The sequence below is a fragment of the Carassius gibelio genome, chromosome A5 (genome assembly GCF_023724105.1).
Source record: "Carassius gibelio isolate Cgi1373 ecotype wild population from Czech Republic chromosome A5, carGib1.2-hapl.c, whole genome shotgun sequence".
Classification (NCBI taxonomy): Eukaryota; Metazoa; Chordata; class Actinopteri; order Cypriniformes; family Cyprinidae; genus Carassius; species Carassius gibelio.
This window is the reverse complement of record NC_068375.1, coordinates 29,342,499-29,362,829: the sequence shown is the minus strand read 5'-3', so window position 1 is coordinate 29,362,829 and position 20,331 is coordinate 29,342,499. Positions and strand designations below refer to the sequence as shown.

The 20,331-nt window shown below is 35.9% G+C and overlaps 2 protein-coding genes and 1 long non-coding RNA gene across 3 annotated transcripts; 2 read left to right on the top strand and 1 right to left on the bottom strand.

Annotated features, from left to right (window-relative positions):
• Positions 1-470: 470 nt before the first annotated feature.
• LOC128010742 (annexin A1-like) lies at positions 471-4,159 on the bottom strand. Its single transcript, XM_052593037.1, has 13 exons — positions 3,844-4,159; positions 3,296-3,398; positions 2,954-3,038; positions 2,765-2,859; positions 2,566-2,679; positions 2,323-2,413; positions 1,959-2,038; positions 1,738-1,794; positions 1,568-1,661; positions 1,371-1,466; positions 1,015-1,073; positions 759-881; positions 471-639 (listed from the first exon to the last, which is right to left on the bottom strand). Exons 2-13 carry the CDS (start codon positions 3,368-3,370, stop codon positions 586-588), a joined length of 1,023 nt encoding a protein of 340 aa, XP_052448997.1. The 5' UTR covers positions 3,371-3,398; positions 3,844-4,159; the 3' UTR covers positions 471-585.
• Positions 4,160-12,723: 8,564 nt separating this feature from the next.
• On the top strand, positions 12,724-13,569 carry LOC128010705 (uncharacterized). Its single transcript, XR_008182372.1, has 3 exons — positions 12,724-12,830; positions 13,360-13,409; positions 13,476-13,569. It is a non-coding gene; the product is annotated as an uncharacterized LOC128010705 (long non-coding RNA).
• A 226-nt stretch (positions 13,570-13,795) lies between these two features.
• LOC128014991 (uncharacterized) lies at positions 13,796-17,450 on the top strand. Its single transcript, XM_052598759.1, has 8 exons — positions 13,796-13,814; positions 14,694-14,886; positions 15,372-15,552; positions 15,633-15,843; positions 16,152-16,312; positions 16,717-16,919; positions 17,240-17,318; positions 17,403-17,450. The coding sequence occupies exons 1-8, from the start codon at positions 13,796-13,798 to the stop codon at positions 17,448-17,450; spliced, it is 1,095 nt and encodes a 364-aa protein (XP_052454719.1).
• Positions 17,451-20,331: the final 2,881 nt, after the last annotated feature.

The following is a 20,331-nucleotide window of genomic DNA, read 5'->3' as shown; positions in this document are numbered from 1 at the left end:
TTTTGTCATCCTCAATTCTTGGTGATAATGGTTTCTATATACACCGCAGATTTTAGGGTTTATAAACCCTCATTGCATGTATGGTAATTATTTTAGCCATCAAGTTATTTCATTGATAAACATAAAAGACATCTTTATTCAAAAGTAATACAGCTTTTACTTGAATCAAGTGGTAATTGTGATGCTATTTACTTTTACAAATAATATTATTTTTAAACATTGATCACTTAAAAACACATGTTCACATCTATGTTTTTATGACAAAGACATGAAATGATAAACAGATTTTTGAGGACCAGTTGGGCTTCTACGGATTGCCACACTTTGCAGAACTTTTTGGATCAACCTTAAAAACTTGAGTTGGTTTATAAATTAGAGCCCAGTGAACAATGCAAGCCAACATGACTACCCCTCCCCCCCCATACGACACCACTGTAGAAGCTTTGCATGAATTTAAATAGGCACATAAATTTAGTCAAGTTTTTATTTATCAAAAATGCTTTTCATTATACTACAGTTGTTTATATGGGTTGTATGATTCATACAGCTGGTGGGTCTTCGTTTGTATACATTCATTGAATCCAATTAATTCCCACACAAGGCTAGCAGGATCGTCTCATAGTCTCCTTTGGTGTCATCCTAAAACAAACAAAACACAATCTTCAACAACAGAATCTATACAGTACAACACATTAATTTGTTTATGTTTTGAAGAGTATAATGATGATGAGATTTAAAATTTGCTAACTGAGATTTACCTGGATGTCCTGGTAGAGGCTCTTGCCAAATTTATTCTGGTACTCTTGCTTGATTTTGGCCAAGTCAATCTCAGAGCGGCCCACCATTATTCTGGTCAAGATCTTGCCTTTATAACCAGAGCCCTGTGAAAACACAATGTCACACTTAGTGGTTCTTTTAGTTTTTAATTCATATTTAAAACATAGATATATTTAAAACGGTTGTCATGTTGTTTTAAATTTAAAATGGAGCAATTAGATTGCCAGTTACACTTGCCTTCATTGCCTGATTTAGTTTTTCAGCAAAGAAAGCAGACTTGTTTCCAGCACATTTCACTGTTGAAAAGATAAGTCACAGTGATAAGAAAAGATGAAAATATTTATTTTGGAAATGTCATGCAAAAGCCATCTTCTGTTTCAGAGCTTAAAATAACATTGTCATATTGCATACAGTAAAAAGAAACATTACAGTATGACAAGAATGCTATTTTAAGAAAGTAATTTAAATCTTAAAAAGGCATGGTACATCTAAGAGGATCTGCAGCAAGTTTTCAGTGAAATACCTGCATGCGATTCCATTTTAAAATGCAGCATGTAATGCTCGGAACAGATATGAAGGTTTAAGCGTCTCACCAACAGCAATCAAGCACTGCTCAATATCACCCTTCAACTCCAGATCAATGGCTTTTGCGACATCCACTTTACTGTACTTGGAGTACAGCTGAAACACTAAATATAAAATAAAAAATGTCATTATCATTATCATCATAATCATCATCATAACAAAAGGTGGAATTTAAAAAAAGGAAGGTGGAGGAAGTCAACCATACCTCTCCTCAGGTGACAAGCATTCCGTGAAGTGAGGATGTCAATGAACACGCCACAGTCTGTGCCTTTTCTTTTCTCTCCTGCTTCGTACAAGGCCTACAGGCAGAATCAGAAGTCAAACGAAAAGTAGATACAATGACCAACCACTTATACACAATACAAGTTTAATTACCCTGGCATCTTTGTCAGCCAACTCCTCTTGCACAGACCGGTCTTCACTTCTGGAAGCCTGTGAATACAAATAAAAAGTTTAACAACAAGCAAAGGCACTTTGTGCCAATTCAAGTCATAAATCACTATCCTAGTAAGTAGCAGAATCAGATGTGTTAGACATCCAAACCATGCAGTAATGGGACAGACAGAATCAAGAAAAACTATAGGAGCAAAGCCAACCTTGCAGAGAGCAAGCAGGGCATTCCTGAAGTCTCCACTTGTCTCAGACTTGATTTCCGCCTCTAGATCCTTCTTATATTCTATAAATAGAAGTCACAAACAATTTTCAAACAGTATATACTGAATTCACATACCATAAATCACAAGTGTCTCTTGAAGGGCCACTGTCCTGTGGAGTTCAGATCCACACCTAAATATACACACCTAAACCAGCCAAGCAAGATCTTCAGGATTACTAGAAACTTTCAGGCAGGTGTGTTGGGGCTAAACTTTGCAGACAATTGGCCCAACAGGAGCAGGATTAACACTCATGCCATAAGCATATTTTAAAGGATAACTGGATGAAAACTAGCAGTAATGTTACCTTGTTTGTAAACCTGTTTGATCTCTCGGATCTCTTGATTAGTCCTAGAGGCCAAAATCTCGATGAGGGTTTCTTCATCTGTGCCCAAACCCTGAAGAGAAATGGACTCTTTAAATTATACAGCCCATGTCAAATCTTGTGTTTAAGAAGACATGCAGGCCTAGTGGTTGTCCATTAAAATCTCCACCAGATGTGGAGTAAAAACATGAAGTTTCTCTATCCACAGTCTGAAAATAATGTTACCTTCATGGCACCTTTGAGAAGAAAGGCATCATACTGAGCTGGGGTCATCAACAGGGCCAGAACCACTTCTTCCAGCTCACCTTTAAGAGCAGCTTTCAAGTTTACATCCAGAGGCTGCGCAGAGTAAAATAAGTGGTTTAGGTGAGGGAGGATCCAAACAGCATAAATGTGTTGATTTCAGGTCCAGTGAATGTGATACCTTGCCAATTGCTTGCTGGTAAGCGGCCTTGATTTGCTGGCGCTGGGCATTGCTCCTGCGGACCAGCGTTTCAATGATTGTGAGCTCATCCACACCTGAGAATAAAAACTTTTGTCAACAGAGCAAACAGATGCAGAATGCAAAGATGAGAAAGTATTTTATTAATTCATCCAAGATTCATGTACCAACCTTTGGTCTTAATAGCCTTGTCCAAGACAGTTGCATCCGCAGCTGCATTAAACTGAGCAAAGGGCTTCACTGTGCCCTGTCCCCCCTAAAGGCATGAGAGACACTTATTCAAATCCTTTAAAAATAGCCGACATAAAATTACAAACTGATTTACAGCAGACCAGTCGAAGTAGGTTAATAATAATAATAGTTCAAGATGCGCATTTTAGGAAAGAAACACAGAAATATCAATGATCTTGCCCTTAAACAAAAGGAAAATGGCTAGAATGGGGAGTGGAGTACATTCCTATCGCTGACTCAGTCTAGTGGGTTCAGATTCTCCAGAAAGTTGAAGAAACTTACGCTGATTTCTTGTGCGGTGTTGTCTTGAATGCCTTGATAGGAAAGCTGCTCCAGAAAAGCATTAATGAAGGACATTTTGGCACCTGGAAGTCAACAGCTAAACCTACAATACATGTCGGAATGTTAAAATAACATACAGTTTATCAAAAAGCAGAATCCTGTATAAAAAATTAATGATCTACGTTTCCTAGCAGTTTTAATGAATTTTACAGGACGCACATGATTCAGCAACAGAACAGATCATTAAAGTCTGTCATGCGTCAATCACAAATACTGAAAACAACAGAATTCACAAAACCAGGATGTGGAATTCAGCTCGAAGTGTGAAAAGTAAGCGACACTATTGCACAACTTTGTTGCAAAACTTTCATTAGCAACTTTTTTCCCCTCATTTTTTATTCTCATTTGCATTTTATGGTTATGGTAAACCAAAACAACGCTATCATAAATATGTATAGCTTATATAAAATAAAATAAAAATCCTGAAAGCACTATCGGAAGTTACACAACGTGTAAGAAGTAAAGAAAATCCCAGTTTCCCCACTTACCAACACCGAATGCACAGCAAACGAGCAAGAGGAAAGTCTTCAGCTCTATTTATGCTCAGAGAACCCCACCTAGCAACATCAGCATAACTGTTGCGTTAGAGCTGGGCGTCAACTCGACCAGCCTGCTTTCTTCTTTCCGTATATGGCACCCGCTTCGATGGTTAAAAAAATAATAATAATTAATGGGCTGCATATATATGTCTGGTTAAAAATAAATAAATAAATAATATCCTGCATATCTATCTCTATCGCTAGCTCGCTCGATCCTTCTCTCTCTTAAAGTTGCATCCAGTAATTTATTTTAAAAATGGGTTTTAAATCAAGAACACTGACGTCTGTTGCGTAATAAAAACTGATTTATTTCGCCTCATGGGAGGAGACATATTCAAGTGAGATCACATGACCATGCTTTAAGGCGATAAATTAATCGTGGCTCATTAGAATAATTGCAAAAATATTACATCATTAAGTTATACTGTACAGAATTCACAACCTGTACGCACTATGGGTAGCTGAAATATGAAACAAGTATTGTTATTTAGGTAGTGTATTATCACATAGTCCAACTCATTTGAAATGTATCATAATTCAGGGAACTCAGGAGGCGTGGGCCTAGATTGACATGGCAGCCATGCATGAATAGTAAACCACAGACAGCCATTGTCTTACCCAGAGACAGTTGTCTTGCCTCATGCAACACTTAAACCTGACATTGGGTGCAGAGTTTCCACAAATTCATTATAGAGCAGGCTGGATAAAAATAGTGCAAAAAAAAACATTAGTGTAAATTGTGTCATTTAACTTCACTAATTTAATTGTGTAAAACCAGAATTACAATTTTCTGTGGGGCATGCATGCATCTAAAGTCATCTGGTGATTAAAAAAAATAATAATCACAGACAGCTTTATCCCAAAGCAATGCGAAACAATACAAAATAGAGTTAAAAAGAATATAATTAAAGTGAAAAATTAAGTTTAGAAATTAATACAGGAACAATATTTTTTAATGAAAGTTTAATGGATTTGGTTTTTCAAGTTATTTATTTATTTATTTTACTACTATTATTATACATCTACTTAGTTATTAATTTACATTTTAATTTCTGGTTTGGGCCTCCACGTTACACAGCCTTCAGCCATGAATGTATTTGTTCTCAGGAGGAGAAAAAGTAGAAATGCTGTTGCCAAAAGTATGCAATGTGAATTATCTGCCTACACACAATCAAGCATGCAAGATGTAGGCAGTTTACGCAACTTTTACAAGTAATTTATGTGAAGCTTTTTATGGCATTCATTTACCAGCATTGTTGAGCAATTTTTTTTCACCATGGTTCAGTAAATATGATAGCACATCATGATCATGTACTGTATCAGACTGAAGAACTCGTTAGAGAAGGTCCTTGAAGAACAAACAGAGACAAGCACTGCTTCCGAAGTTCCAGTTCTACGTCATTCTTCTATACACACCAACCAAAAGATGGCAACGAAGAGAAAACATACCTATCAATTCACATTCCTTAAACAAAAGATTGACTGTTTCAGAAAGATACAGCCAGTCATTGCTGTTTTTTGAATGCAGACCTGTTGAGACATGCATTTAGGAACAAGACTGACCTGACACTGCCCAAACAGATCTTGTCATGTTCTCTGCCCTTTACTTTTTTTCCAGTATTTCCTAACACCAATTCTTGATCATGTAAACCTAGTCTAAACTACCCTTCTTCTTTATTTGACTTGTACATGCATCTAATAAATGGAATTTCTTACTTTCAGACATTTCTGCCTAAAATTCGTTAGTGGAACTGAGTATTATTGATTTACTAGTTGCTCAATGTGATCTCCATATGTATTAAAGTATGATTTTAAAGATTTGCACCAGTCAGCGAGATCACCTAGGTTTATTTCAACAGGTGTAACACATTTGACAGCTTTCATTTCTATTACATCTGCATTGTTTACTTTCATAGACTGTATAATTGTATTTTTTTTTTTTTTAACAATGCAGGTGCATGAAGACAGATACCAGGCAGGTCATGAGAAGATGATGTCTGATCAAATGGTTCTCAATTCATGAAAAAAAGTAATACATTATTAAGGAAAGACAGTAATTCACAAACCTGACGGATGACCACAATGTAGGTTTTCCATCAGCACTGTACTAAAGAGATAGACCTGTCTAGATCTAGTTACAATCTCTATCTCACACATTGGAAACCTGATGACAGTCTGCAGCTTGTGTCGGCCTTTCAAGCAAACTAATGCCACCTGAAACCTCATCCACTGAGGTTAATATTTAACAAGCGTTGAGAGTTTGGTTCCTCACAAAAACAAGCATCTTTCCAGTTTTTCTCCACTGTGTTTGGCGTCAAGGTCTTCCTACAAATAACCACAGTCAAGTGTCATTTTGAATCCAGGTAACCCCTCTGATTTACTAATTCCATATTTCTCTAATCTGATTTGTAAGTGATTAGTGATGATTTCACTGATTATCCTAATGTTTAAATGTCTGATTCAACAAGATTTACTCAATGTAAGTTCTTCTGTCTGTTATAGGCAGAGGTAGCTTTTGTTTACATAGAAAAAGTGTTCACACCCTTACTGCTTAATCCTGGTTAACAAGTGGTAGCAAAATGCTTTTACACAATAGGTTTACACTTTTTAATATCAAATACACTGGGGGATGAGTTTGCTTTTCTAATCAATAATTTCTGGGAACATTGAGACAATTCCTAAAATTTGTTGTGGAAAAGCTATCATTTAAGTTGCATATACCTTATTGAACAGCATTGCTCAGTTTGCATGTTTGAGAGTGTGAAGGAATCCTGCAGGTGTCCTGTACAGCCACGTCTGAGTGTAACCTGCAAACAGTGTTTCAATGTATCATTGTGACATGTGTACTTTGTACAATTTCCATTCAAAACAGAGATACGAACACTCTGGCATCATGTATGCCAATTCTGGAGCAGAAAATGTGTCCATGTCTTTGAACTTTATGGGCAGGAAGTTGCGTAACCATACTGTTGCCCCAGCAACAAAACAACGTAAGTATATATCACAATCACACATGTGCCTACTCCTTCCGTTCATCTTGAGTTTTGTGTCATCAGACTCTAGTGTGTGTATATATATATATATATATATATATATATATATATATATATATATATATATACGTGTGTGTGTGTGTGTGTGTTTGTGTACACACATGCATATTTCCCAAGTTCTCAGTAGTGTTTATCAATGTTCTGTTGACCCTGTTAATGGGGTGAATGTAAAATGTTATTAAATTTATTTTCATGAGAGGATTAATTTCCAAAACCACACTGACTAAGAGCATCTAATTTTCTTATATCAGGCTAACACAGTGTTTTCTTTCAATATCTCTAGGTGCCTGGGAGAGCACTGACCTCTCTCAATATCAGGATGATCCAGTGGTCTCCACCCGAGCTGTACTTTCCCATCCCATTGTGTCATCAGAGGAACTGCCAGGCAGTATTCCTGATCTAAGAGAACAGGTTCAGTGGCGTAGACCATGTAACATCCATAATACTCGCCTAGACCAGGATAGAGATAGAGGTGGGTTGAATGTTCCTGTCACCTCCCAGAATCTATAGCCTTGACTCTCAGTATTGTCTAATATTGGTTTAGCATTTAAACTAACACCTAATTAATCTAAATGACTCATGAATCTTAAAGGGGGGGTGAAATGCTCGTTTTCACTCAATATCCTGTTAATCTTGAGTACCTATAGAGTAGTACTGCATCCTTCATAACTCCAAAAAGTCTTTATTTTTATTATATTTATAAGAGAAAGATAGTCTGTACCGATTTTTCCCGGAAAACACGAACGGCTAGAGGCGTGACGTGTGGGCGGAGCTAAAGAATCACGAGCGCCAGTAGGCTTTTGAGTTGAGAGCATGTGGAAGCTGTGACACAGATCCAGAGGCTGAAATTTAACAAGAGCAGCATCAGCAAAGGCGGTATGCTATGTGGTATGTACTGAAACTGTATATATTTGCTTAGCGGTTTTGGAAAATGACTAAGTTCCACTTTATTTATTTATTTTTTAAAGCTGTACATGTGGAAAGTGCAGTTTGATGGCAACATCGCATGTTGTTTACTTGATGTGCTTACCCGCTGATAGCTAAGTTAACAACACAGAGATATTTGAAGCAGTTTTACTCACCGCATGTGGTTCCAACACACAATCGTGACCCTTTTCCGTTGGGACTGCATTATCCTTAAGAAATAAACGATGTGCAATCCGAAATGCAGGGAACAAACAAAAACACTTGCACAACTCCGTTGATGCTCTGTAAAAATAAACTCCATCCACTGGTCCCTTAATGCTGTTTCTCTTTTGGTAATCTGTGCAGGGTTGTCTTGCCCTGGCAACCAAAAACACACTTCTTTTGTGACTTTTCGCGACGCTCTCGCTCTGATCAGGCTGTGCTCAGCCTCTCTCTGCTCTGCTATATGGGAGCCATATAAGGAAATTCCGCTCCATCTAACGTCACACAGAGCCATACTCGAAAAAAACTTTCCGAAACTTGTGACAAACCGGAAGAGGTTTTTTTGGAACAAAAATACTCCTTCAAACGTACAACTTAATTTTTGAAACTTTGTCCATGTTTAGCATGGGAATCCAACTCTTTAATAGTGTAAAAAACTCAGTATGCATGAAATAGCATTTCACCCCCCCCCCCCTTTAATATTATGTAGCTACAGTAACTTGATCTAATTAAACTTTTTACCAAATTCTGTAAACTTAATTTAAAGAAATTAAAAAGGCAGATAAACCATCTTGACATAAACCAAAAGAAAAAATAAAATATTTAAATGTTTCTTTTTTTTTTTCTTTTAAGCAAGCACATCTGGAACAAGCGTTTCAACATGATGTTTATGCCACTGAAAATGTTACAAGAAGAAACTTCATTAAAAAAGTGAAAATAATCTATGTTTAAGTACTTAAAGTCAAAGAAAATTCTGTCATCATTTACTCCAAATCTTCGATGCAGCTTAATGCTTGGTTACCAATATTCTTTAAAAAATTCCCTTTTTGCTCCACAGACAAGTAAAAAAAAAATTTTTTTTTTACATGTTTGGAATAACATGACAGAATTTTAATTTTTGGGTGGACAAACTGAAGGTATAAATACAGATGTGTTTTGGCATGTACAGACATGTTTAAATAATTTAAAAGGTTTATTCAGTGCTATTGTGGAAATATTATGATGTTCATTTAATAAAGTGCATACAGTAATTACTTTGTGTTCAGCCCCTCACTTAATTGCTTATTTATTTAAACACATTAAACTGTTAATTTAGTTTTAAATAAATACAATAATTATTAAATAATTTATTATAATTAAAAACTAAAATGTTGTGTGTGTGTGTGTGTGTGTGTGTGTGTGTGTGTATCTATATATAATGTATATGTAAACTGTAAAATTGAAATAATAATAATAATAATAATAATAAAATGTAAAATTAATGATAAAAATGTATAAACAAAAGATTTTACAAATTTTAAGATTTGAATGGTATTGTTTTACTGGATATGTGTTTGTTTATCTTACTATATAACATAAATGACTCAATTACCAGTCTAGCTAATTAACCCTGTTACTGTACATTTACTGCACTCTGTTGTCTGGAATATACTAGACAAAAGGCTGTCACTGATCTATCCCCCATGTAGAGGAAGTGCTTTGTAAAATAAGTTCCAGACTCCTCATCAGAGCCTGAAGAGTGAAGTGTCACTGTAACTGCATGTTAATATTCGAAGGTGCAGCCAAATGTGAGGTCTCATGGCTGAGGAAAGGTAGACTCAAATGGAATACGTTCAAACGCTGGATCGGCACAGACTGTCACCGTGGTCCAAAACCCAGTGGCCAAGGTAGGTCCCGCCAGTGAAGATTCGACATACTTAAATTCCGATCAAAATTCATTTATTTCCATCCAATTTTAATCACAGCACCCAATATGTCTTCTATGAGTGCAAGTGTAAGACATCCTGAAGATAAGGCTCCAGGGGATGTCAAGATGTTTATCCCATACGACTCTGCTAAGCTATGCATAACACAAGTATGTAGATGTCATTCCTTCCTGGGCTAATCTGGTATTTTGTGTATAGTTTTTTTGTAATGTTTATGAATAGATATATCCATCCGATTTAACCTAAGCCTGTGTGTTTTGCTCAAGAACATATTATCCAAGAGTTTTGGTTTGCTTCTTGCACTAGTCACATGTTCATCACTCCCTCTGTTGTCCTGGGGCCATCTGATGTCATGTGATGTTGGTTCTTCAAGGCCCATTGATGACCACACATTACTGAAACAACTCAAAACCTAGAATTCATACTAGTTCTTAAAAAGACATATCTCAGCAGGTTCCAGTACACACCTTGTGTCATTTTTGTTTAGTTTGCCCAATGCAGAGCAGTTGGCATTAAAGAATGTACCCATTCAAGAAATTTAGTATGCAGGCAACTACAACAATGTTTCCCAAATTTTGATTTTGATATATCTTCATTAGTAAGGCTCAAGTACTTCTTCATCAACACAAAACCATAAATGTACTTTAAAATTATACTAGACATTATTCGATATTACAATTAAATGTATTAAAGTGGCCACAATGATTAACTTCTTCACAAAAACTATTTTTAAAGAAGCTTAAAAAGCCACTCTAAAGTGGCTTTAAAATTATATCGTGGCTTAAAGGGACTCGCTAAGTATTTTTTCTCTTCAATAAATGCTTTAATGGTTAACTATTTTAATAAGAAGTTTTAACAGTTCTCGGGGATGATCATGTAAAAACCTGAAAAATAAAATGGCCACTATGTATTTTAGTGGTCTATATGACTGTCACCTTACCAACAGATAGCAGATGATATGATAGCAATGAAGAGCAGACATCAGGAGAGGATTCAAGAACTGGAGGAGAACTTTCTTGTTGCATCACGGGATAATCAGGTGATAAGCTTGTTTACTGATCATTCAGTCAGACAAATAATAAAGTGATTTTGATGATTTTATGGTTAATTTATGTGTGTGTAGGAGAAAACGGCTCACAAAATGAGAACGTATTACCAAAACAAGCTTAACACCCTGAAGCGAATTCTAGATATTTACCAGGAAAAAGTGACCAGAAAAAATGCATACTGGGAGGAGAAGTTCAGGGTGAGTCACAAGCATCATTATTTTGGTTTTACTTCCTGCATTTTCCAAATTCTCATTGGCTTGAACATAGTAGATGTAATTATTAATTCAGGAATAAACTGAAACACATGATGTAACGTGTACAGTATAGCAGTTTTATTATTCTGTCATATTGCTGTCATCTGGCTATTTTTACTGGGTAATATTTTATTGTCCTGGATCAGACACTAGAAGATCTAAATGAAAAACTTAAGGGGGAACACAAAATACTTAAGGAGAGGAACCAAAAAGACTTGGCCTCCTGGGATCAAGAAAAGGTATCAGATTGTGGTAACACACATAAACGTGTATATATATATATATATATATATATATATATATATATATATATATATATATATATATATATATATATATATATATATATATATATATATATATATATATATATATATATATATATATATATATATATATATATATATATATATATATATATATATATACTGAGTTTGTGTGTGTGTTTGTGTGTGTTGTTTATATTCATATATATAAATAAATATATATATATATATAGAGAGAGAGAGAGAGAGAGAGAGAGAGAGAGAGAGAGAGAGAGAGAGAGAGAGAGAGAGAGACTAAGAGACTAGCATCATTGCAAACATTTACAGAACAAGATGATGGAATTGTTCTCCTCCCGACTGGACCTCCTTCACAACCACCAGGCATCAAGTAAGAGCTGTATAATATTGTGCGCTGTTTACAGGATTAAAATGACAGATGTCAATGAAAGGTCAATATAAGTGATGAAAGCCTCTGTCTATTTAACAGCACTGCAGGAGCTGTATTTGGCCAGGGCAGAGATGGGGAAGGTCCAGGAGATGCTCGAGGCCTTTCAGGAGAAGAAAGAACCAGAAAACACATCTGAAGAAAAGGTAGGAAAATCAGTAAAAACATCACTTCCAGCTTGAACTTGAACTTCATTCCGAAAGATTCCCTGCAAAGAGTTAGAAATCAAGACATGTTGTAGTATTTACCAGGCACTGATTTTTGCTGTGAGGCAATGTGTGATTTCTGTGAGACTGAACTCTGCTCTGTAAACAGGACAGTTGTGACTCAGATGTACCACTAGATGGAGCACAAGCTCGTCTGGAGATATTGAAGGATAACCTCTTGAAGAGGGAGAGAGAGATCTCAAAGCTCATGGAAGGACAAGAGCATGTAACAGATCCTGTTGAACAGTCAGCATATGCTCGCCTCCTCAGTGCTGTTATTCAACAGGTTTGTAAAATATACTGAGATTTGTTCCACAACATTAATTGCACACAGTGATACCTCAAAAATAAAACGTTGCTCTTTAAAATTAGAAATGCTACTTTTATCTTTAAAGTCTTGCCTGCAATTTAATCATGACTGAAAAAACAGCTTTCTTGCATTGTTTACTCCAGGCTCATTATGTTTGTGCTGAGCTGACAGAGGCTAGACAACGGTTTGACCAAATGGCAGAGGACAACCAAAAAATTCTGGCAAAGATTAAAGAAAGTCTTGACCAAACAGTGGAAGAGTCCTGCCAGAAGAGCCACGAGGAACAAGAGGATGCACAGCAGAAAATGTGGGATCATGGCATGGTTTCTTAAAAGTCAGAATATAACTAAAGTTAAAACTATCAAACTTTGAATGTAAGCATCTGCTAACTGAATCATACATGATAATTCAGGGCAGAGCCACAGGTGGGGGACGAATCACAGGCCAGGTTACTCCATCATGAGGTCATACAGGTGGCTTTAGAGTGCATCAGAGCAGGGGCTAAACCAACTGTCATTGGTAAATATGATCAATTGATAACTGTGCAAATAAATAGTATTCTCTTTTTGGATAAGCAGTGTAGAAAAGAATCACCACCCTTTAAAATAATCACATTTTGTTGCTTTAAAGGCTGAAGAACACAGTTTTTGTTCTATTCGACTGTATTTACATCCAAGATATAACACCAACATGTAAAAAAAAAAAAAAAACATAATCTCTTAGTTGGAAACAGGATCACCCCCTCCTAAAAAGGACTTGTATAATTAATCTGGTGTAGCTAATCAACTTCTCAATGGCACACAAAGCCATTTAATATTCCACTTTCATTTGCTTAAAAGAGGTAAACTTTTTCTAACTGAGTGATTTTGTTTTTGCTTTTTTCTGACTTGATGTTATATCTTTCATTTGGAATAAATACAGCTGGATATAACAAAAACAGTTCTTCTTCATTTCAGACTGCAAAGCAACAAAATGTGATTCTTTTAAAGGGGGGTGATTCTTTTCTATACCCACTGTATATAGCAAATTCTTTCTGTGTTATTCCTAGAGACTGACACGACTGAGGCATGGACGGCAGAGCTGGATGAAAGAGTCAGAGTATGGCACACACACTTTTATTCTGCACTCATTCTAACTCCATACTGACGTTTACTCTCTTTTTAGAAATTTGAAGAGGATTTCCGAAAGAATGGATTCTTAAATTCTGAAACTGATAAAAGTGTGGGACAGCAGTTGTTGTTACTGCAAGCTGAGGTGACGGCAGCTAAGAAAAAAATATCTTTCAGTGTATAACCCAAACTAATATTAGACTCTCAAAAAATGTCTTAGCAATTGAAACTGCATGGAACGAGTTTTTCTTTTTTGCCATTTATGGCCTCATCTTAATTGTCTCCCTTCTGTAGTTGAAGCACATAAAAGATGAAAACAAGAAGATTATTGAAAACTACACAGCTGAAAGAACCTTGAGGAAGAAGTACTACAACATGGTGGAGGACATGAAAGGCACAGTATAAAAACATAAAAATGTCTTTATACATAGGAATTATTGCCAGATAAAACATGAACTGGAATGCCCCTTTTCTGGGTATTTACTATTTATTCTGTGGCTTTGGGCCATAACATAAGACCATTGACCGCTATCCCAGACAATCTTTTTTGTTATTTTAAAGTTGTGTTCAAATCCAACAGTAATACAGTTGAATGCCAAAAGACTGAAAAGCAACTACAGACTTTTTTTTTGTCCATGTAAGGTTTTTAATAATTTGCTAGGCTTAAATGTTTAAGATTCTTGATATCAATTTTGTTATTATCAATTTAATGTTTTACAAAGAATTATCTTATTCTCACCAAGGCTCCCTTTTCTTGATCCGATATACAGAGAAAATTGTGATAAAATAAAATATTATTATTATTACAATAACTGTTTCTATTTTAAAATGTAATTTGTACCCGTGTTGACGAAGCTGAATTTTAAGCAGTCATTACTTTAGCAGTCTTCAGTGTCACATTTTGATGCTGTTATTATCAATGTTGAAATGAGTGCACTTGATATTTTGTGGAAATTATAATACATATTTTTCTAGATTCTTTGATTAGTAGAAAGTTCAAAAGAGCAACACTTATTTGAAAGAAAATAATTTGTAACATAAATGTCTTTCTTCTCACTTTTGATCAATGCAATGCATCTTTGCTGAATAAAATCAGTAATTTCTATAAAAAAAATGACTAATTCCAAATTTTAAAAGAATGAGGAAAATCTGGGTTTATGACTACACCTGGAAAAGTTTGGCGTAGAATAAATCAATAAATGTAAGATTCTGCATTACCTCTAAGTCAGTAACCAAATAGGCTGTCTCTAAAATTATGTTTGGTCTTGTACAGGTAAAATCAGGGTATTCTGTCGAATAAGGCCATTGACCCGTGCAGAGCAGGCAAAAAGATATCACATCATTGTCGCTTCTCTCGATGACTACTCTGTTATCCTGGAGACCCCTCGAGGACCTCGTGAGTTTCAGTTTGACAAGATCTTCAACCCAGAGTGCACGCAGGAGGAGGTTTTCACGGAGTCCAGTGGGTAAGTGTGACATACTTTACAGTCACTTTGATGAAAAAGGATTTGAACTAAACTAAGATATTAAAAGAAGTTAAATTCTGTCATAATTTTCTCACTCTCATGTTGCTCCAAACCTGTATGATATGTACGATAGTAGAGCTGACGTCACCGACTTTGTAAAAAAAAAAAAAAAAAACACGTCTTGAGAGTCTAAAAGCTTTCTCTGCACAATGAAGCCTGTTAGAATGTAATTAATAAGGCTAATTAGGTTTCAGAGGTCTAATTATTGTTTTTAAAAAGAGCGAAGATCTACATTATTCAGAATTTTTCCTTCAGTATTCCACATTCCATTTGGAATGACATGAGAGTGTGTAAATGATAACAAATTTGTATTTATTTTTATTTTTTTGTTTTGTTACAGTGAGACATTCTTTTAAAACAAACCAAATGTGAGATTTGTGCAGATTCCCCAAAGATGAAGATGCTAAGACACTCATTTTTCTTAGGCTGATCCAGTGTGCGATTGATGGATTTAACGTTTGCATTTTTGCATATGGCCATACGGGTTCAGGAAAAACCTTCACAATGGTTGGAGACAGAGATCGGAGGAACCCGGGAATCATTCCCAGAACGTTCACCAAGATCTTTGAGATCATCCAGGATAATGAGTCTAAATTTGAGTTTAAGGTACACTTAGTATGTGTTTCTTGAGCTGTGCTGATGTACAATGGTCCATAAACTCTTCTCTCTCTTGTGTCCGTCCTCAGGTTTCAGCCTACATGCTGGAGCTGTACAACGAGCGCCTACAGGATCTCTTTGTGACCCCCACTGAAGCTTTCAGCAAGCGAATCGAAATCAAGAGGGACAGAAAGGGGCTTGTGTTCATCCAGGGAGCAGAGACAAAAGAGGCAGCCAGCGCTGGCGAACTCTTTGCATTATTTGAGCAGGGCTGTGCGAACCGCCACATTGCAGCCACAAGTATGTGCTTAATGAAACTTTAAATGACTTCAGTTAAATGGTCTGCATTAATTGCTTTATTTACACTCTGTATGAATGCATGGTGAGAACATGATGACCCAGCACTGATGCCAACTTCAGTTTAACATTATAGCTATCCATTGTAATTACGACTGTGGATTCTATTCACTTAACTGTAGGGGCTCCAAAGTCACAAAAATACATGCAGTTGCTTTAATACAGTCTCTGTGCATCATCAATGCACATTAACTAAGCAATTTTTACTGTGAAATGAATTTTGAGATATTTTCATTTTCATCATTTTGTAGAGATGAACGTAGAGAGTTCCCGCTCTCACCTGGTCATTGGCATCATGATTGAGAGCCGGAATCTGACCAATGGGAGCGTGAGTTTCGGGAAGCTCAGTCTGGTGGACCTGGCAGGAAGTGAACGAGCAGCAAAAACTGGGGCCAAAGATGACCAGCTGAAGGTTGTTTGGAACAAATAAAATATAAGAGCTGATTTAACATGGCCCCAAAAAGTTTTGAACAATATTGAACAAAAAGTCATTTTTTCTGCTGTACAGTGAACATGTAAAGAGGAATGCACTTGCATATACAGAAAGAGTTTGACCATCAGAAACTGTGCAAATACTACTTGTCGTCTTGACTGTTGTTTAATATTTTTTACTTTGAAAAGTGTTTGTTTTTTTTACTTTGTAACATCATTAATATTTTTGTTAAGGAAAATACATTTTTAAGAGTAGCTCCAAGTACATATTCTCCCCAGTTTTAATCCAGAATATTTTCATCCCCAACTTTTTGTCAATATTTTTCAAACACCTCTAACAAACTAACAGTTTGTCCCACATTTTCTGTATGTTTTTTTCCCCAGGAGGCAAACTCTATTAACAAATCTCTGAGTGCCCTTGGAGATGTCATTTCAGCTTTGTCGGTGGAGCAGCCTCATGTGCCCTACCGTAACAACAAGCTGACCCAGCTCATGCAGGACTCACTGGGCGGCAATGCCAAGACCCTCATGTTCCTCAACATCTCTCCCTCTGACTGCAACCTGGACGAAACTCTCACCTCACTCATGTGAGAGCCAAGTACCTTGACGCTGCTCCATGCCACTGTCACTTTTGGCATTTAAAAGACTATTAATATTCAGTAATATAATCAAGTTAACTGCACTGATATCAGATGAGAACAAAATCTGAGGGAAACACTTTGCAACATTGACACTGTTGATGAATTAATCTGAGCTTTATTATGACACTATTGCTTTCTCTAGAGCTGAATTGAACTTTTTTATATATAATTGATGAACTCAATTATCAATTGTTAATTGATAACAGTTGTTATACAATGTAGAGAATATACAGTAATACACACTTTAAAATAAGTTTGTTTTACAGCTATGCGACTCGGGTGAAAGCCATCACCAACAATGCTCAGAGGAACATAGACAGCAAGGAAATCGCTCAGCTGAAAGAAGTGTGTACATTTTTCATCAGAATTACACCCTTTTTATTGGTCAACATGTTCTTATTTTATTTACACTCTCTTTTTACTTCACAGGTGATTTTAAAATTGAAATCAGGTCAGCCTGTGGAAGAAGACCCGTAAACTTCCATCATAGAACCATAGGATATGGCTGTTTTAAATTAAGACCGTTCCTATGTACATGTATGCATGTTACATAATTTTTTGACCATCTCTCATAACATTTGAGCAAAACATTTAATTTATAAATAAAAACCTTAATCATGACAGTTATCTTTTATTTCAGTACGTTTCAGTAATTGCAGCTGCAGTTATGATCCCTTTTGTGTATTATATATATATATTGCACTATATATATTATATATATATATATATATATATATATTTCCTTCTCATCCCTTACAAAAGTGTACGTCTTAAACTAATGCAGATGACAAAAGTGGACCAGGCCATCGTATGCAACCCAGTAAAACAAATCCAGTTCTAGGATCCAGTGCTCATTACCAGTTCTGGGGAAATGTAACGGAATTACATAATTTAATTACAAAATAAATGTTTTTACAGCATTAGATGCCAGTTTTTCCTGTCATGGTATGCAAAGATTTGATTTAAAACAAAAAGTATCATAGCTATCAAACTTTATCTTATGATTTGAAGTCTCTATTTAACCTCAGAACAATCTCAAAGTAAAAACAGCTGTTAAAATCTTATTTTGAGGTGGCTGTGATGAAATGTTTATCATCTTAATTCAAGTGATGAAGGATTTTGAGAAGTCTGACAGTAATCAGTGTTAAATACTACTGTAAGGTTAACCCTTAACCCTAAAAAACGAAAACCATTCTCAGGCTAAAAGAATGAAAATGTGCAGTTTGAGCTCCTCATGGGAGTTAGTTAAACACTGTTTAATAACCTAGAACTACCAATATGCATAAAATGAAACAGGAATGAATAGAATGAGTCAAGAGCAAATGTAAAGCATACATTTAAAGCAAATTCTCATGAGAACTCAAGGTCTGATTTCAGTAGATAGTCTGAAGTGCCCCCCTTGTTACAACAACACAGAGCCAGAAAAACATCTGGTTCTTGATGTAAATGCATGTTTTTAACAAGCAAGCTATTAGCGCAATACCTTCTCATGGAGAACTGCAGCCCTGGAAGGCATGTGATTATGTCTGACAGTGTCTCAAAGATGCCATGAAACATGTCAACACAGTTTATGTATTATTACCTAATGTAACAATATGCCTTGATGTTTCCAGATCCCTTCACACATGCTTACAGTAGGCTTACACTGTAATCAACCCTACACTACAGTGGCTATTACAAACAGACTTGATCGGTTGAACATTTGCAGATAATTATTTGACAGTCTGTGATAATGAAATATTGCTGGCAGCTGTGCATGGCTGTTTGTATGTTGACTAGGAGGGTTTTAAAATCAGATTATAAATTAGATCTTTAATTCTGATGTTTGTTTTTCATTTACGCTGTAAAATATAATTGGCAGACAACAAGAACAACAACAACAACAAGAAAAATCACACAAATCTTTAACCTTAAAAAAAAAAAAACGTAATCTATTTCTCAGTACAGTGGGCCAACAGTAATTTTACCCTTGTGGAAGTACATTTGTCGTAGACGAAACTGTAATTTAAGTGTCCTTCTTAATTATTTAACATGTGGTATAAGGGAAAAGGAAAATGACTGAACCCTGGGTCAGCTTTGCTTATCACTGAAGGTATAACTTAAGTAAGAATGAAAAAGAAATGCAATAAGCTTAAGCAAACAATCCTAATTTGAGATTTTTAATGTATTTTACATTTAAAAAAGTTATAATTAAAGGTTTTTGGATGATCTATACATTTTGACAACTATCAAAGTTTCCAGGCGCTAAAAGGGGGATGATAACTAGGGAAAGAGAAAAACTTGTTTTTATTTCATCCTAGAATCTTGATCTGTTTGCAATAATAATTGAATTAATTTGATGAATAAACCACCACAGAAACCTCCTCACAGTGTAATCGTATTAAAATTGTATTTGGTTCCAAATTTAGTATCTAGTACAAAAAGAAACTCTCTGCTTGAAACTATCTTCGTGGTGGTGGTCCACCTCTTCCTCTTACCATCCCTTGACTTGGTGGAGGTCTATGGGCATTACCTGGCAGGGGCCCGTGTGGCCTGGGACCTGGCAGACGACTCACTGGAGCCCGAGGACTTGCAGCAGCCAAAGACACATCCTTCTGAACATGAACCACTCTGTCAGTGCCTGCAGCACCTGGTTTTCCTGTCACCTTCGGTGATTTGCTTAGCTGTTCAGCTGGTTTCTCTGTAATAAAAATGTTTGTCACAGAAACTTCATTGTGAATGAAAACATTTACTCACTCAAGTTTGAATATTACAAGTGTGTCATCTACAATGTTTGTCCCACTGGTGGAAACACTAGTTGAACATGTTGTTTAGCCCACTGACCAGTCTCTTCAGCAGATAGAGAGGGAATCAGGGACTTGTTGGGCAGAAGATCCTGACACTGACACTGCTGATGTCACACAACTTTAACACAACTTTAAATCAATATTAGAGTTCTGATATGCTTGGACACAGCATTCAGATAATAAATAGCCAATCTGTCGGAGACAACCAAGAAAGATAGTTTAAAGCAAGTAAATAATATTACATTTACCTTTATACTTTAGGTGATTAGGTGAACATTTTCTAAGTTTTGATTTCTAGTGTCAAAATGATTAATTTTTGTCTCATAATTTTGACTTTTCATGTAAATCTTCATAATTATGATTTACCAAAGGTTGATATTTTATAATAGGCTTTCATACTTAATAGTTGAATGAGGATAATAAATCTGTTCCTCTCAATTCAATAATATGTAAGGCATTCCATATTTTCCCCCTTTTTTGGCCTTTATGACTACAGTGTGTTTTTTCGAGGATTAGCAACATAAATCTTGTCAAGGTTCAATACCTACAGACAAAGGATGGTGGCAGGGTCA

Bases quoted from the DNA above. Each gene is read 5' to 3' on its own strand.
- LOC128014991 (XM_052598759.1), top strand. The intron at 14,887-15,371 runs GTAAGTGTGACA...CATTTTTCTTAG, and splicing joins GTTTTCACGGAGTCCAGTGG to GCTGATCCAGTGTGCGATTG. The intron at 15,553-15,632 runs GTACACTTAGTA...GTCCGTCCTCAG, and splicing joins AGTCTAAATTTGAGTTTAAG to GTTTCAGCCTACATGCTGGA.
- LOC128010742 (XM_052593037.1), bottom strand. From the start codon at position 3,370: ATGTCCTTCATTAATGCTTTTCTGGAGCAGCTTTCCTATCAAGGCATT. The intron at 3,039-3,295 runs GTAAGTTTCTTC...TCATGCCTTTAG, and splicing joins ACACCGCACAAGAAATCAGC to GGGGGACAGGGCACAGTGAA. The intron at 1,662-1,737 runs GTAATTAAACTT...TTCTGCCTGTAG, and splicing joins TGGCTGACAAAGATGCCAGG to GCCTTGTACGAAGCAGGAGA.